This window comes from Megalopta genalis, chromosome 2, assembly GCF_051020955.1.
Source record: "Megalopta genalis isolate 19385.01 chromosome 2, iyMegGena1_principal, whole genome shotgun sequence".
NCBI classification, from domain to species: domain Eukaryota; kingdom Metazoa; phylum Arthropoda; class Insecta; order Hymenoptera; family Halictidae; genus Megalopta; species Megalopta genalis.
Genome location: NC_135014.1, coordinates 10,080,919 through 10,106,797, shown reverse-complemented (window position 1 = coordinate 10,106,797; position 25,879 = coordinate 10,080,919). Strand labels below are relative to the sequence as shown.

General features: G+C 48.9%; 3 protein-coding genes across 9 annotated transcripts; 2 read left to right on the top strand and 1 right to left on the bottom strand.

Moving 5' to 3' along the window:
- The first annotated feature begins 163 nt into the window (after positions 1–163).
- On the top strand, positions 164–18,080 carry mv (lysosomal-trafficking regulator mauve). 7 transcript variants are annotated; one of them, XM_076518296.1, is made up of 24 exons: positions 164–297; positions 3,738–3,976; positions 4,848–4,933; positions 5,455–8,063; positions 8,140–8,205; positions 8,421–8,575; positions 8,664–8,905; positions 8,986–9,155; positions 9,223–9,741; positions 10,030–10,170; positions 10,244–10,553; positions 10,620–10,774; positions 10,846–11,067; positions 11,153–11,349; positions 11,433–11,882; positions 11,963–12,397; positions 12,471–12,671; positions 12,755–13,015; positions 13,078–15,681; positions 15,741–15,927; positions 15,986–16,150; positions 16,257–16,393; positions 16,471–16,706; positions 16,785–18,080. In XM_076518296.1, exons 2-24 carry the CDS (start codon positions 3,821–3,823, stop codon positions 17,263–17,265), a joined length of 10,185 nt encoding a protein of 3,394 aa, XP_076374411.1. In that variant the 5' UTR covers positions 164–297; positions 3,738–3,820; the 3' UTR covers positions 17,266–18,080. The 7 variants fall into 7 exon arrangements, with proteins under 7 accessions (XP_076374411.1, XP_076374410.1, XP_033336909.2 ...); XM_076518295.1 differs by lacking the exon at positions 164–297 and adding an exon at positions 2,518–2,770; XM_033481018.2 differs by lacking the exon at positions 164–297 and adding an exon at positions 2,518–3,475.
- LOC117226561 (ankyrin repeat domain-containing protein 49) lies at positions 17,486–18,513 on the bottom strand. Its single transcript, XM_033481024.2, has 3 exons — positions 18,349–18,513; positions 18,118–18,278; positions 17,486–18,052 (listed from the first exon to the last, which is right to left on the bottom strand). The coding sequence occupies exons 1-3, from the start codon at positions 18,494–18,496 to the stop codon at positions 17,717–17,719; spliced, it is 645 nt and encodes a 214-aa protein (XP_033336915.1). The 5' UTR covers positions 18,497–18,513; the 3' UTR covers positions 17,486–17,716.
- A 145-nt stretch (positions 18,514–18,658) lies between these two features.
- On the top strand, positions 18,659–20,065 carry Rsph9 (Radial spoke head protein 9). Its single transcript, XM_033481198.2, has 4 exons — positions 18,659–18,890; positions 18,955–19,120; positions 19,215–19,503; positions 19,578–20,065. The coding sequence occupies exons 1-4, from the start codon at positions 18,664–18,666 to the stop codon at positions 19,742–19,744; spliced, it is 849 nt and encodes a 282-aa protein (XP_033337089.1). The 5' UTR covers positions 18,659–18,663; the 3' UTR covers positions 19,745–20,065.
- Positions 20,066–25,879: the final 5,814 nt, after the last annotated feature.

Genomic DNA, 25,879 nt, shown 5'->3' with positions numbered 1-25,879 from the left:
TGCACCGTTTCCCTTCTAATCAAGTATATATATTTTGTTCGGTTGGTTCGTCGGCATCGAGGAAAAAAAATCTCGCGCAAGAGCATGGACCTGCGAGTACTTTGAAAGTGGCGCAAAAATCGCGGCCAGGGTGAGAATAACAATTCCCATTTATAGTGCCCAATCACAATCACCGCACGCGCTTCTAACAGTACGAAGAGGAACAATGGTGACTGTGTTGTTATCCTGATTATTTATGAATCGTGACGCAACGTTCCTGTTTTTCGCATCGAATCTATATCAACCGACACAATTCAGGTAACGAAAATTCTATGGGCGTGCAGAGTCGGTCGTGTTTCTCGAAAAATCATTGCCATCTTGGGTCGAAGTCGAAGTGCTCCCGTTCTGATCTCCCGTGTGACATTGCCGTAATTGGCGTTTGCGCACGTTCACCACGCACGGCAATACCGACGGCGGGAACCGTTATGCGATTTCAAAAAGCACGATCGACTCGCGCGCCCAGAGAAAACGTTTTAACAGAGAGAGAAAAGTCCGTGCGTATATCTTAATGATCAGCTGCGTAACGAGAGGACCGAAGGTCAGCCGCTATCTCGGCTGGCTGTTTGTTGCGAGGTCTACATCTCGATCGATACTCGAGAAAAAGATCTGAGAAAATATTGAACACAGACTAAGCAGGCGCCACTCTCGCGCCTTTTTTTTTGGCCGGTCAAATCGATTGATCGATCACCGAATTTTAGAGCGATTTTCGGAGTCGTCCGAAACGATTGTTCGATTCGAGATAAAAAATCAAGGCCGAGATTACGCGTCAGCCTAATCTTTCTTCCACCCGCTATAGTGCCATCGACCGGTTTCACATTGTTTATTTTCAAAGTCTTGAAATTTTGAAGACTCTTTCTTAAGAAACGATTGAATCGATTCTATTATTCGAGCATACATTATAACAGAAATGGCGAAAGGTCTAAATAAATACAGTCTTGTAACAATGTCAGTTAAACAGTCTGTAAACAATGCAACGCGTTCGAGTATTTACTATTCGAGATAAAGTCAACGTTTAAACAGTCGATTATTTCACAGTTTCTGAAAATCTGTAATCTTTTCATAGCTCTTTTTTCTTTAAGGATTCGTAAACGGTTTCAACTTTGAATTGTTCAGCCCCTGCGTAGGCAACCAAAGTATATATACCCAAGTGCACATCCGGTTATCTACGCAAGGATCAAAGAGGCTCAAATCTTTGAATACTGTACTACCAGAGTTTAGTGACAAACATTGCGCTATAATAATAGCAATTTAGACTCTATACATTCCAGATTCTCTAAAAATCGTTCACACAATTATTCGACGAGGTATACCTTGCGTTTTTCCTTATCCTTTCGGTCAAATCGAATAGACGGACTATCTCTCACGTTACAATCTACTTCTTTTTGCTGATGCTCGCGAGAAGCGTCCGCGCCGGGACAAACATCGATGATGCGGTTTTTCGCGAACACGCGATCGAGCGTCATTATCGCGGGTCGTCGTTGCCGGGAGAGGAGGCTAATTAAAGAAACAATGGGGTAGAACTCCGTCCAGATAAACGCGGTGGCGCACACAACAACGGGTCGAGCACTGTGGTGTGTACGAGTCAAAGATTGATCGGCAATTACGACCGAGCGACCACTCCGCCGCCTGAAACTGAATGTTTTCAATTGTTTGCACGTGTTCAGCCGGTGTTATCGGTTGTTTGTCGGATCCGTGGCAGGAATGACCGATAATTAGAATCACGGGAGGCACCCCGTTCGTTCCGTGAGCCGTTGGCTAAACGCGAAAAAACACGATGACCATCGCATTCGGTGACAACCTTCGGTCAATTAACAAGATATCTGCCAAGGATCCGTCAAAAAACTACAACTCCAAAGTACAATAGTTTAACGCTAAACCAACCAAGCTCTATTTAACATGCGCCGTTTTGTAAGAATGAGAACACTGAATTTATTGTTACCTTCTGTCATTTTTATCATAATATATTCCAATAACTCAATCTTTATAAATCTAGCAATTTCAAAAGAAAAAAATATGAAAACGTTCATTTGTAAGTTTAGCGTTAAACAAGGAAACGGACAGTTCAAGATCGCTTCTTGGTCCTCGTTACCAATTAATTAAACCACTATGGTTGTCCAAGGGGTTGCTGGTTGACGTCGTCTCGGACGTCACATTTTTATCGTCCATTTCGTAACAGCTAATTACGAAATCCATCGAAATAATTATACAACGAGTTTGCCATTAAACTCACAAATGGTCTACGTGACCATCGTCACGGATGAGACCAATTTGTCCACCTGTCTCGACAACCCCAGAGACAACTATACCCTTGGGTCCGTTACTCCGATTTCGATAGTCTTCTCTGTTTTCCCATGAATCATAAAAGCTTCCGTCGTCGAAGGAAGCGGATTGGAGGGCCGGATGCGAGCGGCGGGGGCTCGTCTGCCCCCTTCCTTCAGGGAATCCCGATGCCGAAGAGTCATCGCGATCAGCCGGCAGCCGAAGTAGCAGTCGTTTACAACCGCGTGTTCCGTATCTCTCGGCGCTTGCGAGCGACTCGAATCGTGTCCGGGAGTTTTCCTCGTCGTCAACAACGTTCCCCTTGTTCCCGGCTGGTGATTACATGGCGTTGAGGAGGATCGTCGTGTGCCGGGCCCTGTTCCCTCAGTTCACCTATATTGGTCCACCTCGTTCTTATCTTCGAGGAGCTAGAACGGCCTAGGATCAATGACCACCGCTCTCGCGAGTCGCGGTAAAAAGTCCTGCTGGAAGAGACTGTCGTAAATCATTGTCGCTTGACCGGAACGATAGCCGATCACTCGAAGGGGTCGTGATCTCCCCGAACAAACGAGCTCGCGGAGAAGAATATCTGCTGCGTGATAGGCGACCAGTATCCACGGAGGGCATTGACAGCGGTGATCCTTCCCGATGGACCAGGCTGGTATTCGTGTTCGGCGATCTAGAGAAATAAAGAAGTATCGTCGCTGTATCGTGGCGATAAGCGTCATGTTTCATTCGAGGAAGAGCAGAGGTTGATAAAGTCGGTGGACCGGGGCTTCCGAGTACCGACGCGAGCTATGTCAGTTCGTTCCAATTAGAAGAAATCGTAGAGACCGATTAGGGCAATCAACTGAAAATTAACAAGAAATATTTTACTACAGAGTACGCAAAATCCTCCGTTATTGACTGATGATTATTCGCTCGTTGCACACGCACAATCATGCGTTCACGCTCACCTTCTTACAACTACATTCATACAACCACAGCCATAGTCGACGACGGCGGTCGTCGCGATGCTTACGAGAGCCCGAGGTTACCGATCTTGCCTCTTTCTCTCTCGCTCTCTCCCTCCAGTTCTCGCGAGCTCTCCACTGCCTTGTGCTTCGCGAGCCGAGAAGCTTGCAGGCTTCCCGCGAACGCTGGAAACTGATCTGCTGCTGACTCGTGGGGATGTTATGTAAGCTGCGTGCAGTTGATCGACAGAGACGCATGCACTAAGCGATCGCGTCGTGGTAACGCGAACTCGTTCGCGTTCCGCGTCCAAGAAGGAGGAGCCACGACGCCGTTGCCGTGTGGATGCGAGAGCTGGTCGAAACCGAGGGGATCCGACTCGGGGAGGATCGGCTGGTCGTGTGTCAGTGACGAGGATCGCGTCCGAGCGTCTCAAAGATCACGGACACGGTTTGTCTCTACAAAGATCTCTCTCTGATCGCTTACAGGTGATCGGATTACGTGCGCCACCGGTGCTCCCCGCAATCTGTCCGAGGCCACCCTATGCCCGTGGTTCACCTCCGACGAGCTGATGAGCTATGAAGAGGACACCAGACTGAGGACCGAGGACCGCGAGGAGGACGACGATAAGGAGTACGAGGAACGTCTCGGCATGTCTTCGGCTTCCGCCAACAGGCTACAAATCTTCTGGGATCACTTCATCCACGCGGAACCGCAGAGTTACGAGGTATGCGTCCTGGACTTTCTCCGGCTCAGCTTCATTCAGGCTCCGTTTCGCGATGCGCGCACGCTGCCGTCGCCTTTAACCTTGGTGCGTTCTTTCATCTCGTCGACGCTTCTAATCGGGAAGGTTCTCCACTCGACCCGCGCGTCCTTTACCTGAAAACGTTTCGTAATCCTGATCAATCGTCGTTCCGCTACCCTCACGTTTAAATGACACTTTAGCCTCGCGCGGCGCGGCATCGGGATGACGTACAAGTCGCGCTCGATGCAGTCAGCGTGCCGATACTCTTGGCCGTAAGCAGCGAAACACGGCCCGTGATCTATCTGTCTCGTGTAACGTAAACAGTATCGATTTCTCAGCGCTGTTATGCGAGAGAAAACTAGCGAATACGTGACAGCCTCTAATTTCAGGGAAGAATCGTTATCTAGAATCGTAGACGCGGAATTTATACCGAGATTTACTTCACGTTATCTAGGATCTACAATGGTTCTTTCCTTTGTGAATCATGTGTTTGCGATTGGTCACCGACCGATACCCGAAATTCGCTTTTCTAGCGCTCGCAAAGGGTTGAGAATGTTGAGATCGATAACGATCCGCCAGATATAACGATGATCTACGCGAGGTCCCGCGCAGGGACTTGCTCGATATGTCCTAAATCGTCGTATTCTAATATCTCTCAGTTGTTCGATTTGTTTCATCATCCGGTTTCATCATATTTTGCCCGGCGCCGCAGCCGAATTTCGGCGAAAGGCCGGATTATTTATATACCTCACGATTGCGGTAATTAGTAGTTCGTTAACGTTATCGACCTGATAAACCGATTCGCGACGAATGACGCACGAGCGGTCAGTGATATATATCTTCCTTGTTTCAGAAATCATCCTGGCTGGACGTGTTCCTCTCGGAGCTGCTTGCTCAAGTTCGAGAAGGCCGTGACGTTAAAGATGCCCTATCATTTTGGTAAGATCCGATCGGCCGATTAACGAATTCGCGCACGTCCGTCGCGATCGATCCCGTCGATCATCCCGACGAGTCGTCGCAACATCGGACTCGCGCATCCGACGAAATCGAAGAAAAGGAACCGAGCATTTTTACGGTTTGGCCACGAACATCGGAGACCGCGGAGGGAAAATCCGATCCCGACACGCGATCCTTGTTCGCGTTCAAACGTTGCCACCGGGCCACCGCGTGCGGTTACTTTCTCACACGTGCACTCGCTGTACAGATCACTTCTTCCGCAGAGAGAGAGAGAGAGAGAGAGAGAAAGAGAGAGAGAGATCGGTATGCGCTCCCGAAATATTCAGCGATCCCACAGGGAAAACATTCTTTGTAGATACCGCATGTCCCACTGAAAATAGATTGCATACAATTGATGAACGATACGCGTATCTTGGCGATAGCTAGGCGATAATGGCACCTTGTTTCCGATGGATAAGATTAGGATATATGTATAAGACGTAGCATGGAAATACCCATTCCAGTTCTGTCGGTGGCGGTGGAGTCTCTACCCTGATTGCCTGCGAGCTGCTCTCGGACGTGCACGAGCTCTGCGCAAAGAGGGTTGACGGGAACGAGCTGGTCGGCCTGAAGAAGTACCTGTCGCAAGACCGTGGCTGGCGTTGCTTGGCGATCCTGCACCTGCTAGGAGTGAGAGGTCTCTCCTGTGGACGAGAACTGGTGGCACTGCTGGTGGCTTTGTATCCAGTCGCTCTTCAGGAAGAGATCAGCAAGGACGCAAAGAAGGATGAGAGCAAGGATCCTGCGAAACCTTTAGGCGTTTGCGAGCCCAATCCATATTTGAAGTTTCACAGCAACGACGACACCGTCGACACCGTAGTCATAGTCCCGCACGCGAAGCGCAGGCCGAGCAAATCCAGCCGGAACGGTGTCTGCCACGAGGGCAATGCCGCGTCAAGGAGAAGAGCTAGTCGGAGACAGAGCGGTGCGGCCAAGGTGCCGGTCCACCATAAGCAGAGATCACTATTCGGGACGTTCGAAACGCGGCGCAACACGCCGGAAACCGCGAGCAGCGAGTCCGAGCTGCTGACGGACGGCGTGGACCAGTCGCGCTCGCTCACCCTCAAGATACGCCTGAACCCCATGGACTTCGAGTATTTCACCTCAGTCGTCAGGGATGACGAGGACCAGAAGTGGCAGGCCGCTCTTTACGAGTTGCCGACCCGACCGGCTAAGAAGACGCCCCGGGATTACATCGATGAGAGGATCAAGGCCGTCTTGAACGCTAAAATCAGCAACTTCGAGACCAGCCTGCTGATCATCCAGCTGCTGCAAGGCCTGAGGGACTACGACACCCCGGCGGAGCAGACTCCGGCTGTACAGGTGCTGAAGTTCGCTTTGGATACCTTGTGGTCCCTTCAGTTTGGTATAGACGGGACTGGCTTATCCCGGACCGACTGTGCCACGCTGAAAGCAGCGGCTGCGAGGCTGATGCTAACGGCGCTGGAACGCGTTTTGAGGGCCAATGAGCCAACCACCACTGTCATACACAATGGACTATTACCGATGACTCTGAGGCTGCTGGAGGATGCTTGCAGTAAGCCGGTGAACGTCTTCTCGCCGGAAGAGGGCTCGTTGCTGCAGGAGTTCATCTTTGCCACTATCTACGGGATCGTGACCTTCCTCTATTGTTTGCTGGACCAGCATGGCGCCGCTGTGGAGAAGCTCTCGGACTTTCTCGAGTTGTTTCAATTGTTCACGGAGAGCCAGGACGGCAAGCTCGTCGAGAGGACCATCCTGGCGATCGTCGTTCTGCCGAGCGTCGACGCAGTCAAGTCGATAACACGTGCTAGAAAGGTGATAGACATGATAGGCGCGCTGACCAGTGGTTTGAAGTCCGTGCGACGTGACATTTCGCACGCAGAGAACTGCGGCCGATCGAAACATAAATCTTGTGTCATCAATGTCACCAGTCATCATCACACCAACGTATTCGGCAGCGCGTACGCGCAGCCGATCGTCGGTGCCGTGAATAAACAGGCCTGCTGCATCTCTTCTCTCTTCATGACTCTGACCAACCTCCTCAGAGAGTCCCATCCTTTCGCGAGCGAGCTAGAGGTGCGGATAATCGAGGTATGCGCCGCAGCAGGCACCTGTTGCTGTTTTCCGCCCAGGACGCTCATGTCAAACGTCACATCCCTGCTGAAGAGACGCGATCCAGCGACCTACGCTCCAGCTGTCGCACTCCTCGAGCGCACCTTCTTTAAAGAATTAGGTGCCTACTCCGAGTCCGACATCTGTCCCACTTGCGACAGGCCAGCCACCAGATCCTGGGACTTCCTGGAGCTCTACGGAGATCTACTGACTCCCGATGAGCCAAAGCTTTGTTACGTCGTGATGGCTCATCTTCTTAAGATAGGGCCCAGCTCAAGATTCCAAATCAGGCGCGAGCTGCTGAAGTCCGTATTCTATCCGACTTTCCTTAAAGCCAAGTCCTGTTACGTAGCCGACAGGAGCAACGCGGCTGCCAAGTTCCTTGTCCAGTCCTGCCTCTCCGCCGTGTCTTGCCTGATCGTCAATACCCAAATTTGCGAGTGGTTCACAGAAGCGAACGGATTGGACGAAGTGTTGACGTTACTCTCAGACACGACCTTCACCAGGAGTGTGTACGCGCTGCTGGAAGTCGTGGTCATAATCGAGATCTGGAAATCGAGCTCCGCGGTCTCAAATCCTGTGACATTCGAGAGGTCCGCGCTAAATTCTCTACTCAGATCTCTTAAGCATGAAACTGAGGAACTGCTGCAATCTCTAGAAGATCTGGATAGAGTCGAACACAGTCAAAACGGTCAGGAAATAGTCGTTGAACAGGGCGAAGCAGAGGCTTCCGTTAGCACGTTTCCAGAAGTACAGGATCGTCCCGAGGTCGTTGCAACTTCCCCAGAACCGGACAACGATGCGGACTCGTATGGGAAATTGAATCTGTATCTGTCGAGCGCCGTTTGGAGAGCCGTAGCCGGTGTTGCCCTCAGCAGCCCGAAGTTCCGGCAGGAGCTGTCCGTGCATCCGTTATCGGAGAAGTCCCTACGGTTGTTTAGAATGTTAGCTGTGCGAATTTGTACGGACAGTATTATGGGTACGTTCCTGGATCGGACTAAGGCCAATGAAAGATGCTTTGATCTGGATTATTAACACGTTCGTCCCCGTTTCAGATACGAACAAATCCGCGCACAGACTCTTCGAGGCTTTACTCACGTGCTGCCTAACGTCCCCGTTGTGTAAGTAGCGTTTTATATAACGAGCGTGAATCACAAATACGTTTCTACCGTGCGTAGCTTGGCCCGTCCGACGCAGCTGTGGATTAAAATCCCAATAAACAATTCATAGAACGCTGAACACCTGATAACTTCGTCCTCCCCTCCTGGCAGAATCGCGGTGCAGCAATTTATTTGTCAGCGTTTTACGGTAACGCAGAATGTGTTTTGCGGTGCAGGTGGTTGCGACGTGGTCATGGAGTTGAGAAGAGCACTGATCGAGACGGGTGTTCAGTTGCGCCGCGGACTGGCTGTGATCGTTGAGGCCTTGCTCAAAATTTCGTTGTTAAAGCCTGCTCAAGAAGAAACTATACCACAGTACACCCGGCACAGAGTGCGTTACCTTCTACGTACTCATTACGATAATTATCGGACTCTAAACACAGCTTGTTGCACTCGAACAATCTTGCAATCTGCTACAGCTGCCGACCATGACGATGGATGTGATGCCGGATTGCGCCGCAGACGACAGCAGTACGGGAGAATATATAACCGCGGACGACGGGTATGAAGCTGACATCGAAGTACCCGGAGGGAGCCCTCGTGCCAACACAATCAAAAGAGGCAACTCCCTGGGACCAATGATTGAGCCCAGAGGGAACGCAAACGCGCACCCTGCTCTGTGCTCTCTAGCGGTCGACCTGTTGATCCATTTCAGTGAACAGTGAGTCTTTGAACGCCTTTAATCGAGATCTGGAATCGCGGGGTGTAGCAAAGATTTAATATCATCGGATAATTCCGCAGAGGCTTGGACGGCGATAGGGGGGCCATCATAACAGCAGGGTTGAGAAAGGTCGCAGCCACTTGCAGAGAAAGCGCCTCTAGTTGTGCTACCCTGGCAGGTTCTGGCGTGATCACGAAATTGTTGGCTGGTTTCCGGTACATATTCGCTAGCAGAGATGCCAGATACCAAGGTACGATTGACGTAGGAGTGACGTTTGTTCTCATTGTTAATCGTGGATGTTGCTCAACACGTTTCAGACTTGCGACACGCCGTGCTGGAGGTGTTCACTTTGTTGGCGTCACAGTCGATTTCGCCATCGGAACTGGTCGTCTATCTTTCCCTGTTCAAAGTCGACACGCCTCCTCTTTTATCGCTGCTCGAGTCGCTTTTTCACCTGGTGGTGGCCGCCCGACCGCAGCCGAACTTTATTCTATCCTTCCCCGTGCTGGCTGAAACAAAGGTGACGTTGAAAACCCAACCAGAGGAGCATAAGAACCTGGAGAAGGCAGAAAACCTCGTGAGGAACTTCCAGAAAAGGCATCTCGACTCTGGCGTCTGCAGTCCATGGTCCGTCCACGCATCCTGCTTGCCGATTGGTCCTGAACTTGCTTGGCCCGTCTGGTTGCACGGCTGCTCGGTGTCCATGTGGTTGAGGGTCGAAAGAGGAACGATGGCGTCTGGAAAAGGGACGGTAATCAGCACATCACCTTTACTGGACTCGGATAACGAAAGCTTGTCCGACTGGGGCGTCCTGTCCGACAACTGGAGCCGCGAAGGTTGGTCGAGTAACGATCGTTTATTCATTTCTACTAATCCTTACGCCCCTGTTGCCTGATTTTCCGTATACACCGTAGACACTAGATTGCAATCTACTGGGGGTAGTCTGACATTTTATGGCCCGCCATAGATGGCAACCCGGCGTACGTATACGGGAAATCAAGGAGGTCCATCTTCGCATCTAATGACCTAACGTAGAATAAACCTCGAATAGCATCTATACATACATGTGCAATAAGTGGGATGTTTTTCTATTTAACGCATACTTCTCGAATTATCGTGGAAAGACCAATCGATGTCTGATATTTTCTCGGGTACGTCAGTCGTAGCAGGTTCGACATCACCACCCACGCCGACGTCGATCATACATTTGATGTCGATCGGGTTCGAATCTCTGGTTCTCGAGACCTGGTTGGATCTTCGATCAGGTAACCGTGCGTTTCAGGTCACCTTAGATCGTTGTACAAACATCTATTCATTGATCATTGTTCCATCTTCCAGATAACCTGATCCTACGGTTAACACGACCGGACGATAAGACAAATCGAACGGTCTCCGAGACATCCTTACCGGGTTTGTTTCCTTCCGGTCGATGGCACCATTTAGCATTGAATGTTAAGGATACTGTTTTGAACAAACGTTGCGCGGCGATGGACGTGACTCTTTGGGTAGACGGTTGGAAAGGGATGAATGCCCTGCTGCCATTTGACGGTCTGTTGGTGAGAAAACCGGGAACTACGTGCGTCCTGTTGGGTCAGATCGGCTCCAGCAATATCGGCGCCTGGTACCTCAGCAATTTGATGGTGTTCAGGTAACTGTCATCGCGTAATTATATTATTGAGTATCTTAAATACTTAACAAACGTAAACGCGTGCAGATGTCCAGTGTTCACGAAAGAAAGAGCTTTGTACTTAGCGAACCTTGGGCCTAACTATACTAACCTCGCCGAATGTATATTAAACACCGAGAAGCCAGATTTCGCGCCATTGATCGCGTCCGGAGCGTTGGATGGAGTCCGAGAGATTCGATTCGGTAAGCATCTTGATCTCCACGATTGGTTATCGTAGTTTATTAATTAATTGTCTTATTTATAATTCGCACAGAAGGCGGCAAGTTCGACGCGAACCGCAGGAAGTCTTATGGTGGCACCTACTTGAGACACGCAGTGGAGACCAAGGTGTCCGACACGAAGATCGACTGGGACGCGGTCATGGACGCCACGAACTCTCACCTGGGTGAACTGCAGAACAACCTGTTGCTTAGCTACGAGGCTCAGAATCCGAACATCGTGCATCTGTATCCTCAAGCTATTGCCAATCCTGCGGGTATGTATCCCGACTTGTGCGTGTACGGACATTATAGAGGCAGCTGTTAGTCTTAAGCGTATAAATATCGTGTACTCGTTTCTAGCCGTGGTAAGAAATCTATTTCCGGGTCAACCAGGTTTCAGGGTTGTCTCCGCGCCGGAGCACAGGGTGTCGCAACAGCCGCCATTGTCTGTGTCTCCAATCCTCTCCGTACGGTTGGAATGCCAACAGTACAGGGGACTGATACCCGCGGCCATCTTGGTAGGCGGTGTGCCTATATTCCTGTACCTGTTCGCCAGAGTAAGCACAAAAATCTAAACGATTTGTTAATTAAGAAGTTTCATGTTAGGTCAATTCTGATACATAAACATGCTTGTTCGAAGGTCGTCGAGCTGAACTCCACCGAGGAAGAACAAGCGTTGGCTCTCTCGATAGTTCTGCACTTGATACGGAACGATTCCGAACTATTAAATCAGTACCGTGCAGAAGGCGGGACATCATTGATTCTACGGGTTCTGGAATCACCACGATGCCATGCGGGTAGTCAGATGCTAAAAGCAATGTTAGATGCAGCTTGCGATAGCTCGATTTTGATCAAAGATATTAGCAGTGGTAATCACGTGCTCTCGCAGAGCTGTGAGGCTGTCATCACCGATCCTGAACTAATTAAAGGTGTGCTTACTGCCTGGAGAACATGGGCAAAATATGACGCCTTGAACTTGCTGCTGCAGGCATTGCTCCTGTTGTTGAGGGACCAGCACTCGCAGCGTGAGTTCAACGCGTCGCAGTTGAACAGGGTCGAGATCGTTGACACGATCCTAACGCTGTGCAAGGTAACCTCGAGTTTCAACATTCATTTCTTTGATGAGAGGAACCTGTTCCAAGTATAGATGTTTACGTTTTAACTTTCCAGGAACATTTTTTGTATGAGGAATTGGGCGCTGTAATCGATTCCACGACGGGAACAGCAGTCGTAGAGCTGATCAGAGCTCTGATGGGAGCACCACCGGAGTTTGCTCACCTGGTGGCCATCACTGATTTCTTGGTTCTTGTTCATCAGGCCTCGGAAACATACATTACCCATTCGAGACACAACATATACTTTTTGTTGCCATCGCTCGGCCAGAAGGAGATAGTCAAAGTGACGAATGTAGCGACCACCAGTTCCTCGGAGGAGTCAGTTGGAACCTTGGAGAACAGTAAATTGAACAAAGGCTTAACAAACGCGCAGATCCAAAAAAACAAGATCCCGAAGAGGAAGGAACGTCGTAACGGTCCGTCTCAAGATACTAGCGCTGGGGAAGACTCCGGTATCGCGGCTAGCGATGGCTCCAATCCCCTCAGCAACGTAAATAAAAACAGTTTGTACTTCCGTCTTCTTTAAAGCTATTAACAAACGTTTATCGGGAGTTTTCATACAGGAAAAACAGACGACGTGGACGGATGAGAAGAAAGTTTGTCAAGGTTTGGTTTGCGAAGGTCTCCTGCTATTACTTCGGGACGCGGTTCGAGTTCTACCTGACAGTCAAGTTGGCTCAGTGTTGAAACACGTTTTGAGAGCCGAGCTGCTGCTGGTGTTGGCCAACAACCCCGATGCTAGAGTTCGCACGGCGCTGATCAAGGTACTCTAAGAACCTCAATGGATCTCCAATGACTGTACGATATCGAAAAGTATGTATGCGATGTAACAACGATCTTGCTGCAGGTGGTGCAGATCTACTTGCAACGTGCCAGCGACGAAGAAGTGAACAAGTTCATCAAGCTGAAGTATTTCATGCACTTGGCTAATCAGATAGCATTGTATCCTGGCAGCGAGCCGCTGGTCGTGGCTTTAGAGAACCTAGTTTTAATAGGACCAACAGTGGCAGCGATGCCGCCACTGATGGCCATCATCGCCAAAGCGTCAGCCAATGAGCCGAATGTGGCCAGGCCAGCGGTGTCGTTCATCACCGACGTAATTGCAAAAGTAAGTTGGCAAAGGTCTCAGTTTGTCAGACGCTAAAGTAAAAGACTCTACTTTTGTTTTAGAATCCAAATTCTCTAAGGATGCTACTCGAACAAGGACTGATCGAGTCGCTGGTGCAAGCGTTGGTTGGTAGTGCCCACAAGGGCAGTTCGACGTCCCTCTACCGCGATATCGTTGTACTGCTAGTAGCCGTCGCGTCGAAATTGTTGGAGTCTCCGGGTAGTCATCAGATGCAAGCAATCCTGGGTCTTCATCTAATCTTAAATCACATGGAATTGAAAGAGAAAACGCATTGTACGAAGACCAAGAGCTGCGTGTCTGTGGTGAGAGACGCGCAAGTCGCCCTCTTCGACGGCGAGCTAGACATATTGTTGGCCAAAGTCTCGAATCAGTCAGGCTTCCGACTGCGAAGCACGGCATCGTATCTGGCTTCGGCATCGCACATCGCTTTGGTGTTCACGACATCCAGCGAACAAAGCGACCATGGCTCCAGATCGTCCAGCTTCACGAGTTTGCACCCACAATCGACAATGGCAACGATACGAGAGCCGGGTAAGGGAGAGCTACTGGACAGATTTCGCATCGTTTTGACTCGCGCAGTTGAATTCATAACGGCAGCAGACGAGTCACCGTCCGCTAACGAGCTTCAATTAACAAAGAGACTGTTCTCGATCCTCTTGCACGGCCTGTGCAATCCTCTCGAGAAGAGGAACCACTGGAGTAGGGGTTGGTCGGCTCGACACGCGCTCAGAAACACGGCGAAGATAATGGTGTGGCTGCTTGCACCTCATCAGAGCAACAACACAAGGATATTCGCTGTAAGATCGCTGATGGAGGAGCCAAAGACTCGTGACATGCTATCCTCATTGCTAGAGGTCCATCCACAAGTGGAGCAGAAGTTCACCGTGTTTTTCTGGGACCTGCTGCAAAGACGGGACGAGATGCCGAGCGCAGACGCGAGAATTTGCGCCGAATTCAAGGAGGCCTTGAGCATATGGGACCTGGCAAAGGGCATAGAGCAGGCCAGCCCGGGGATATGGAACGAGGAGCTAGCACTGCTTAGACGCGAGTTGATGAGAGACCGGGATATTTGGATCGATAGCAATCTGCCGGCGATACAGAGAATCGGCCACAGCTTCGACTTGGTCGGGAAGCTGTTAACAGAGAGTGCGATGACCATCACGCGGACGGTCGTCGATGAACAAAACCAAGAACGGAAAGTATTAATGGAAAGACTGAAGCATTCGAGGGCGATGGAGGCACAAGCGGTCGCCAAGTGGAGAGACCTAGCAAGACGTTTAACACACGAGAGAGCCGCCTGGCACTTCGAAAAAAGTTACCCGAGAAGCTGGGAGCTCGACCCTACTGAAGGACCAGCCAGAGTACGAATTCGGCTGCAACGCTGCCATCTGAACATCGACAAGAGGTTCTTCATGGCCGATCACCAGGATAAACTACAAGCAGCTGAGATCGAAGCACCGTTGTCTTATTTGTTCATGACTGATCGTCAAGACGCGAATGCCTCGGCGTTAATCGAGCGACTACACACCAGTGAGAGGATACGCAAAATGTCTCAGGCGAAAGTGGTTACACCTAGAGCTGAGATGGCCGGTGAGGTCCTGATCGGCGAGACTTGTCTCTACTTCGTACCTGACAACCCTGATGTACCCTTGCACACCGACATAGCTCTAGGAGGTCTCGATTTGGCTATGGTAGGCGGAACAGCCTGGCGTCTCGAAGACATCCGAGAACTGCACCGGAGGAGGTACCAGTTGCAAGAGAGAGCCATTGAGATATTCTTGATCACCGGCAGAACTTATCTACTGGCCTTCAACTCGTCGAAGCAACGGGACGAGTTTGCTAACGAACTGAACGCCTGCAATCTGCCTAGGCGGGTACCCGGCGATGACCTCGGCGAAGCCATCACACTCTGGCGAAGCGGAGCGTTGACCAATTGGGAGTATATCACTTGTCTGAACAAGCTGGCTGGTCGCTCTTACAACGACCTGATGCAATACCCAGTGTTCCCTTTCGTCCTGGCCGATTACACCAACGAGAAGATTGATCTGAACAAGCCGAAGATTTACCGGAACTTCAGCCGGCCTATGGCTGTGCAGGATAAGAAGAACGAGCAGCATTACATCAACAACTACAACTATCTGAAACAGGCATTGTCAGAGGGGCTAAATCTGATCGCGTTAAATCAAGAACCGTTTCATTACGGGTCACATTACAGCAATTCTGGCACGGTGCTGCACTTTCTGGTAAGATTGCCGCCATTCACCAGCATGTTCCTCTGCTATCAAGATGATAACTTCGACATCCCCGATCGGACGTTTCATGCACTGGCCACCACCTGGAGATTGACCAGTTGCGACTCCACCACTGACGTCAAGGAATTGATACCCGAGTTCTTCTATCTACCGGAGTTTCTTTTGAACTACGAGGGATTCAATTTTGGGGTCCGACAAAATGGCAGTAGGGTAGGCGACGTTGAGCTGCCGAAGTGGTGCGGTGGAGACGCCAGGCTCTTCGTCCTTGCTCACAGGGCAGCATTAGAGGCAGATCTCGTCAGAGAGGTGTTACCCTATTGGATAGATCTTGTCTTCGGTTTCAGGCAGACCGGCAAACCAGCAGTCGAGGCTATAAATGTATTTCATCCCGCGGTGAGTCTTTTGATAAATCATGGTATAAAGGTGCCAAGCTCATAGATCAACGCTTTCAGACTTATTACGGATTCAATGTCGAGCAAATAGCAGATCCTTTAGAGCGTCGGGCGTGGGAGACCATGGTGCGCACTTATGGCCAAACGCCGGCGCAATTGTTCACGACTGCTCACCTGCTGCCGCTCCAAAACATTGGGAACACCATTATGCATACGTCGTTGCCACAAGTTATCGAGGGTGTGGATGGTAAGCTTCAAATATTCAATCCTTTAATGGAGTGCATATTCTTGTAAAATTATTGCAGGTATCAAATGGGGAAACTACGTGGGCGCGCCCGGAAACGAACCGGTTCTCTGTTGGAAGCATAAACATAGGGCACCGCTAGCGAGTTTGGTTCCTTTAATGACAGGGGACGTCTTCGGATTGCCCAGTTACACCACCCTTCTGCTCGGTTACACGAAAGAGAAAAGTATATCTTATTTTCTTATTCATTCCTTGAAACCTACAGCTGTAAACAATCACGATCTAATTCTCTAAAGGAGATGTTTGTAATACTTTCAAAAATCTTTGTCCAGGCGCAAGCATGTTGAGCGGGACATCCGTCCTAGGAGCTGCCCTGGTGTCCTGGAGCGGCACGGATGGTATCGCAAGACTGAAATGTAAAAAGGAACAACCACCGAGACCTTTGATCAAGTCATCAGGCCTCGACCCGGTAAACGATTTGAAATTCAAAAGATGATATCTATTCGGTTCCTAACGGATCTAGTAACATCAAAGTATTTTATCTAGATCACTATACTAGGATCAGCGCCAGATTGTGGGCAATTATGGGCAGGTCACCTGTCCGGCAGGGTAACGGTTCACACGTACACCGTCGTGCCAGGAAAAATTGACTTCAGTTCCACGCCGCCATGCGTCCTTTTGGCTCACAGGAGCAGAATCACGACAATATCGCTTTCACGAGCGTTCAGTATATCGGTCACTGGTGACGCGAGTGGGGTCATAGTTATCTGGGACTTGAACAGGTACCCCCACATATTGCATATATGTATACATACCTCTATGAAAGATCCTATTGTTTCATGTGAACATTTCTTTTTCAGTTTAACGTACGTAAGGTCAATATCTTCCGAGGAGAATTATCCTATTCGTTTGTTGGCGATCAGCGAGACCCTCGGTGATATTGCAGTCACTTACGAGACCAGCAAGACGGCGGAGAACGCGTCTTCGAGCCAGTCAGAATTGAAAGTATTCACCATAAATGCTAGACCGGTCGGTTCCGTTTTGTCTAGGAGAAAGATCACATCTCTTTGCTATAGTAACGCTCCTGAAGGAGTGTCCGTGAACGTTATCGCGACAGGATTAGACAACGGTGTGATAAGATTGTGGAGCAGTTGGGACTTGAGATTAGTTAGGGAAATACTGAATGGTATCAAGGGCTGTGGAGCAGTGATCGCAATCGCATGGGCGTTGGATCAGCATCATTTGTACGCGGTCACGGAGGACTCGACCGTTTTGATATGGGAGGGGTCCAAACGTCTGAGCAACGGTACCCCGAAATTCGTTAACTTAACGTCCCTCTAATGTAAATAAAAGAAACCAAAATGCCTTTCGAAATCATCGACGAAACGAACGTATTATTTTAAATAGAAAAGAACACGTTCAAGTTCGTATTTTTATAATCGATTTGCCGTCTCGTTTCTAGCCACAGAACAAAAGAATTGCACGTTCCAAGTATTATTTTATCGAAATGTTCACTAAGATGATGCTTTTTTTTTGTTATATTTCTAGTAACGCATTCATATCATATTTTTATATTTTATTGTATCAGAGCATATAATTCACTTACTTAGGAGGTATATGTTTTGTTATTGATGTACTTGTATACAGAACAATGGTAAACCAAACATATACGTTTACATCAAATTGTTACACATCCATAGATTTTTTATGTTCATAACATTGCAACGTTTATATATATAAAGATATTAAGAACATTTATAAAATATGAAATCAGAATGAGTATGGACCTACTTCAAATTACGTTTAAACAGTCCTCGATGATCTCAAACATTGGGTAATATTTTCCTGTTCGTCTAGCAATTTGTTCCGCGGTATCTTGACCAGAATTTACCAATTTGGGATTTGTATCTGGGTGTAGAAGTAAAAGTTGCAATGCCTGAGAATTGTGAGAGCTTGCACATACTAAATGCAAAGGAGTTTGATCCCCTGCACTTTTAGCATTTACATCTGCTCCGTTTGCAATTAGGGCTGCAGCGCATTCCACATTGTTCCAATGACAAGCCGAATGCAATGGTTCCCAATTGTCCATAGTTTTAGAACTTGTACTCGCACCGGCTTGTAGTAGGTACTGTAAATAAAACATAAAAAGAATTTAATACCGACGTTAAGAAACGGAAAAAACAAAATACGTACCTCCACAATATCTACGTGACCAGCATAGGAAGCTCTATGTAGAGGAGTATAACCATCCTTATCCCTGCACCCCAACAAGTGTTTGTTTTTGGCTATTAATTTTTTAAGTTTCTCGAGGTTGCCATTCTCGGCAGCTTCGAGAATATCTTTCTCATCGGGATCTAAAAGCAAAGAGCAGGCGTTCTTTGTGAAAACGAATACGACGGTTGACCATATTTTGATAAACCTAACCTTTCGCATTTCGCTCAGCTTCTATTCCGTCATCGTCGTCTTCCCAAGCGCTAACTTGCATGCGCTCGCTTCGAGGCGTGTTTAACATATTATCGCGAATCTCCTCTATAGATACCAGATTGTCACTTTCCTCATCGGACGATGACATTTTAATTCTTCTAAGAAATTACACAGATATTCTAGAACGTTTTACCGCGATCGTTTGTGCGTATTCGCTGTCAGAAACTGTCAGATGCGAGAGATATTTCTTATTCTCGATTATTTTGCAAAGTGTCATAACAAAGTCATCGACACATACATATTTCATTTAAAAAAATGGACTGCATCAAGTTGTTGGAGAGTTTGGATATCCAGGGTCATGCTGGCATTTGTGTTGGAACTGAGCATTCGCAATTGCTGCAAAATTCGTTGACGATACTTCAAAAAGAGAATCATTTCCGAAAATGTTACTATTGGGGCCAAATCTACGGCATTCGGAACGATTATCATATCGCTTATGGGTTTAAAAACGACTGCATGGACGGACAAATGTATTATTATAGGTGAGAAAATGTCGCAGCAATTATTAATCCGCAGTCTTTTTTAAACGAACATTTTTTTCATTAGCATCGACGGTTTCGATTGGTTTCTTCTACCTAACGCGGACAAATGCGCCCAATTTCTAACTCCCCTTGCAATTAATAAATTCGAGGGTGATCCGTCTATAGTTACGAACGTTTACAACGTAAATCCCCCGTTCCCGCCAAACGAGGATCCGAAGAAGTATTACGAAGTAAGGTGGCGCCACCGTCCGTGTTGACATGTTTTCAAACTTGAAAAAAGGAGGCACTGTTCAGAAAGTCAACGGAGTTTGGTGTGTACGCTAGGGCTCTATTCCGAAAGAATTAAAAGAAGAAGACAGGCTCGCAGCTACGGTGTATTTCATTCGAGAAGACGCCGCGGTGATTCCACGTGGGGCATGGTTCAAATGTGCGAACGGCGACGTAATTGAAAACCCAAGTTTCGAAGGACTCGACCCTGTAGACTGCGCCTACTTGAAGTCCTATCTGCACGCGCGTCCTCCGCAACAAAAATGGAACACCAATTTGTTGACCAGGCCTGATTACAACTACGCAGTTGATTTTTTGGACACCATCGATCTGGACGTTCCGCAAGGTATCGTGTAACGGCAATATAATACGAGGCATCGGTTTAAGCGCTTGCTTGTTCGATATTACATGTTTTCGCAGAATGCTGGAGCCTACAAATACTGCACGAAAAGAACATGGTATTATTGCATAGCCTGTATTGGCCCGGCATGGTTTTCTATCATAAAATGAGCAGCCCGCATTACGGGTTCCTCTATTTCGGTCACGGGAAAAAGAATATGGACGTGGTGTTTATGGTTCGAGGATAATCCCCGCGACAAAAAACCGAAGGGTTTCCGGATCTTGGATATCATTTATTATTCTCCGAGTCGGCTGTATTACGTTCTATTAAATAGCAGGAGGGTGTCGTAAATCATGCTTTCCTCTCGCAGGTCAAAGGCCTGACATTTCGGCGATTTCTACGTCGCAACGCGCTTCGTTGTTATTAGTAGTGCCGTAGACCGTGACTCGTGCAGACGTGCGTTGCGCATTTGATATAGTTAAAAATTAATCATTTAACTGTTAATTTTACCGTTGTTTCTAATCTAACATAGGCATTTTCGATTAAAAACTTTGTTTCGTGGACTGCATCAGGCCGTTTAAGGTTAATTCTATTATTTCTCATTTTTTTCCTTTGGTTAATTATACGATCGTTAACTATGCTATTAGCTGAAATAATAATCGCATTTTCATCGCTCTTATAGCAAATTGCGACGAACATCTTTTCTAATCGGTGTTTCATGTGTGCAGAACGTAAAGCCCTTGGAAGAATTCGCGGCCATTGCAAATCCGCCTTGTCGGCAGCGAGTCTGTTGCCGGATAATCGCGCGAGATGGCAGCAGGATTGCGCCGGTGGACGACGAATTTGAACGCACAAGCGCAGTGACCGGCGTACTCGAGTGAAGTGTTGTTGCAAGTGCTTGGGATCCGTATTCCGACGCAATTCCCCAGGATATATCGGCGTTAACGGTGAGTCGAACACACGCCATCTTTTCCAGCGTTCTTTCTTTGTCGGTCTGTCATTTCTACGACCATCGAATCGTTGTACTTCGTCCGTTAATTCGATAGTTTCGTAACGGCGTATCGCCGGGTGACGCCGGCTCCGCGAGAACGTATTTTCTAGCACGTGGATCCTAGCGGTGCCTGGACGAACGTTTCGGGCCCCCTTTTCGATCGTTCTCTGCGTTTTTGTTCGAAACCGAACGGGAATATTCGGTATTCGAATCGTCGGGACCCGCGATTCCGTTTTTTTTCCGTTTGCTCGTTGACAGGCAGGCGGCGTCAAGATTTCGGTCGCTTCTACACGAATTGCGCGTCACCTGACGTTGCCGAATTCTTCGGCGTTCGTTTCTCTGTCGGCGAGCCGACGGCGAGGCATGCAATCGATACAAGGCCGATGCCCGATCGATGCAAACGACTCTCCAAGATGGATGTATGCGAAAACGCGGATTTTCAGCGAGCCGAAAATCGTCTCGTTCTCGGGCAAAACGATCGCGACGGGTTAGGTTACAATTCAAATTCGAGTTAGGAATTAGCAATTCGATGAATTCGTCGTTAAAAATCGCACGCAGAAAATCATCGACGGGCTCTCGCAGTTTTATTTCCATGTCGTTGTATGTATCTCGACGATGCGATTCAAGGTTAGCCGGGTTAAAGGGAGGGGTCACTAGTTCGCCGTTATTGGGCAACATTTTCCCCTAGCCAGCGAACGCGAGAACTGCGTTTCTTTCTTTTTTTTTTCCCTCCCGATTCGAAAAATCTGAATATTGCCGGAGAATCTTGTTCGAACTGGGTAATCCTGTGAACCGGTAATCCGTGCTCCATGCTGAAAATCTTTACGAGCGTGTAGCATACGTAGATTTCGGTCGCGATTCGAAGCAATTTCGGTGCTGGCGAGTGTACGTATAGCGCATGCGCGATGCACGGAAAACCGTAAAACCGAAATTTGCATGAATCCGCAATCCGCTAATGAACGAAACAGGGACCCGTCTATCCCTGCCTCGTTCGCGGTTTCCATCTGGATCCAGTGTTCGTGCCTCTATTTCCGCTACTCCATCGAATTAATCGGCGCCGGACACTCCGGTGCATCGTGTTCGAATCTGCCGATTAGGCTATTTCGTGTGCATCGGCCATTTAACTCACAATAGGCTTCCCGTCTTTTCTTGTTTTTTTTTTTTTTTTAACGTTAAACCCGCCGCGCTGCCCAAGCCGACGTTCGTTCTACGGTTATTAAATTTGGAAGGAAGTCTCTCTCTTGCAAGCATAGGTTATAATACAAATTTGCGAACAGTCTAAGTCGGTTGTACATAAGTTAAACGTGAATCGAGAGACAGTGGTTCTCATTCTCGGACGGCGAAAATGGGTAAAAATCTTTTTCGTTCGAGAAAAATAGTTGGGCGCCGAGTTTCTCGAGATTTCACCGTGAAAAAGCGGAACAACAGGGTTACGGCGGCCGTAACTTTCTATCCGGCGCGATCGCGCAGTCGAATTTTCGTTTCTATTCGGAAAGGGAAAGAGAAGAAAAGCGTTTGCTGTAGCGAAAAGCTGCCGCGAAGGCAGCTTTAACGATCCGCGTGGATCACGGCCGGCCAGATGGAAAATCTCTGGCGTTAATCCTTCGGTTCCAGCGACCACGTATCCCTAACTCGCGGGTGTTGAGCGTTCTACAATTTTCGAGGCGACCCTGCGGTTTTGAAAGCGTTCGGTTTCAGCGTGGCCCGTTCCTTTCCTTTCCTCTCCTCTCCTCTCGGACACGCCGAGATTTATTCTCGGTGCGACGGCGAAATCAATGACGGAGCCGATAACTTTCCCCTCTTCCTCTCCGTTCCTCTCGCGCGGATAGAAAACCCTCCTGGCTCTCTTTTATCTGATTCATATGCACAGCCGTACATGTGCAATCGTGTAGTCAATTCCGAGCACGGACCCTGAGTTCCGGTTCCTATTCAAGCGGTGTATCCTCTCTCTCTCTCTCTCTCTCTCTCTCTCTCTCTCTCTCTCTCTCGCTTTCTTTCTTTCTCTTTCTCCGTTTGACTACCATCTTTCTCCTATTTGTCTTCATCGGCGATCATTCGAACACCATCATCCCAGAACATACATACATACTTACGGTTCCGTGGCTCCTGATAGCTTCTTAGGAGGCCATTCGAATCGACGATTCCTCGAAAGGACCGTTTCCGCCGAACATTAACCCGTTTCCATCCGAAGACCCGGCGTCGCGTCGATAAAACGAGAAGAGACGTCCCGTCTGCGAGAACCGGGACGGCTAAAATTAATATTAGGTCATCTCGTCGACCGTTACCCTCCTTGTCGTCCCAAAATTTGCAGTCGAAGCATCTCGAGCGGCGAGCCCGTTTCTCGTTTCAAATTTACGACAACGTTTAGAGACATATTCGGCTCGCGCTCCTTCGGCAGCCGTTTGTTCGTATGCGACGGAACACGGATCAGACAGTGTTCTCAGGAGTGTTTTCTGTTTTCAGTCAATTCGAAGGAACGAATTTTCAACGAGATAGCACAATTTTGTATCGCGATCTCGAAATTCATTGTTGGCTACCGAAGGATTAGAACGAATATTTTTCTTGGAAAAATTCTTTTTTTTCTCTCGTTCACTTGAGAGACTACTTAACACTTCCACGACCGCGCCAGAAACCTAAAAAATTTCATAGAATTATAGTATTACGAAGCAAACTTATATGGCATCAATTACTTCTTCAACATTCGTACTTCTTGCAAATCTTCATAAAATTAAGCGGTCATTTTCAATTAGACGTGCAAGACTTCCCCAATCGTTCATCGATCCACTGAATTTCAAACGGGCAGATCTTCCCATTCGGTTGGCTAAGTGTTAACATAATTCCGTTAAACTGTTCCTACACCGGGACAGCGTTTCGAAGAACGCCTTTCGATCGCAAAAAAATTTGCAGCTCGAACGATCGACTTTTCAGTGAGATGTCGCGATTCTTTTGAGTCATGAAGAATCGAAGACTCGGTTCCAAAATAAACTGCGACCGAAAGAGATGCGCTAGGGCGATAGTTGCGCAGTAAACTCCGCTGTCCTCCATTGTAAATGGAGCACGGACCGAGCTCCTAAAATCTGAAACGGTCGACCGGCGTTCCGACTCCTCGTTCCAGGAAAATTGAAACGGCTGTCAGTCGGCGACGAGAGATCGGTTTGGAAATCGGATGGAAAGGAAGGTGTTCGCCTGCAGGCGACGTTCGAGGGAATCGGGCTTGGGTTATCGACCTCGGTGCTCGGTCTTCCGACTCGCTTTGTCGCTCTTTTTTAATACTGTACGCTGTACGACGATCGCGGCGAAATCGCGGCGTAACGGGACCTAGAGTAAACCGTAAAAACCTCGTGGAAACGTCACGGCATTGACTTTCTTTGTTCCGACGGCGCGCGAGTCTCGAGCGGAGCCGAGCCGAGCCGATTTAAGAAAGAGGGAGAGAAGAGAGAGAGAGAGAGAGAGAGAGAGAGAGAGAGAGACGCGGAGAAGAAGCAAGAAGGGCCAAAAGCATAATTTTGCTCGTCAGCGCCGGTTTCGCTCTAAGCCGATCGCGCGCAAGCAATTAGGAACCAGATACGTGTCAAACACGGCCTCTCGAATGACTCATTAACGTTCGAATCGGGCCGAGTGCGCCGCCTTCCTTCCTTCGGGCCGTTACGATCGCATTATCGATCGCTCGACCCGATCCTATCGGCGCCCAGCAATTCTCAACCGGCCTTACGCGCGCGATTCCTTCGTCGAAACGAAATGTCGCACGAGTACGAGTTTAATTGCTTGTAACCGGCTCGCTTCCAATTTTCCCAGACACGGACAAATTTGAAAACGTGCCCCGAAACCCGTTCAAATCCGCTCGTCCAAGATCCGTATCGATCGGTTATATAATTTCGTTGCAGAAAAATCGCGAAGTCAGCCTAAAACATAAGCCCACCCCCCATCCCCTTTAATCGTTCGAAGCCTCGCAGTTCGATTTTCCTTACGTCCGCGCGGAAAAATTCGAAGATTTCAAACGAGGAACCTGTTCGAATCCGCGGCGATGGCCCGTTCCGCGGTATCGTTGCAGAAAAATCGCGCACTCAGCCTAAAATAGAACCGGGCCGTGTATATTCGCCCCGGAAAGTTCTAAAGCGCAGCGAATGCATATAAAGTCCGTGGTCTAATTGCGGGCTAAAAAACGATCGTTTGTTGCCGCCGCCGCGAGTGTATTGAAAAAAGCCGCGGAGACAGGCCGCAATTAGCGTGTCGGTTGCTCGTTGGCTCGCGTTATAATGATCGCGCGCGTTTTTGCCGGGGTGGAGTCGTCCTGGAGAGGAGAGAGAGGGAGGGAGGGATGTGTCCGAGTCGCGGGAGCCTTTCCGCGGGTTTTTCCTTCGGCGCGAACCTCTTCCCGCGGCTTTTTTCTTTTGGATTCTAATTTGCGGGGAAAACTGGCCAATCTTCGTGGAAGAGAGAGGGAGAGAGAGAGAGAGAGAGAGAGAGAGAGAGAGAGAGAGACGGTGTGTACGCGTGGCCAGTGGTTCTCATGGGAGACGGTGCCGCGGCAATTAGGTCGTGCCGTGAACGCGAAGCGTGATGAAGGGCCAGGACGCGTGAGAACCGTCCGTTTAAGGCGCGAGAACTGGTTCTGGGTTGATCGCGGGCATCTTCTTCCCAAGGCCCTCCCTCCTCGCCTCTCCTCTTCTCGATGTTAAACACGGCAGAGATGTTACGAGCTCCTTTCGACTGGCTGAAATTAAACGTCGGGGACAAGGAGCCGAGGAGACCGCCTTTTCTCGGGGCCTCTGGCTTCGGGGCCCCGTTCCAAACGTGTGCGCCTCGTCCTCGTCCTCTCTTACCTTCTCTTGCCCTCCTATGTATGTACCACCGATCCTTCGACCACCGCAGCTCTTCTCTCTCTCTCTCTCTCTCTCTCGATTTGCTTTCTTTCCTCGCCGTCTTCTTCCTCTTCTCGTTTCACGGCCGTGCTTACCTACCTGGCGCAAACGTTACGAAACGTTGTTCGCCCAGATCGTTTTAGATTCGAGCTGGAATCTCATCGACCGGAGAACAAAATCCGGGAGAATCGCGAAAAACGTGAGATTCCGGTGCCCGACGGCAACAATCGACGTATAAGCCAAATACGTTCCAATGGAAATTTCCTTCCCGGTGCGATTAGGAGAGGGAACGATTTTCTCCAGCCTCGACAAAAACGGGGCGGGGCTCGTCAAAAGCTCGTCCTGCAGAAACAATAAACAAACGAGCGTCGCGTACGAACCTCCGAGGACCGAACGCGATTGGAACACAACCGTGTTGGTAGTAGTAGATCGTCGGCAAAGGCAAGGCGAGCAAGAAACGGCGAATTGTCGTGCGGCGCTTGTTCTTGAAACGTTTTCTACGAGCCGGGGAACGAGTATCGGTCGGACG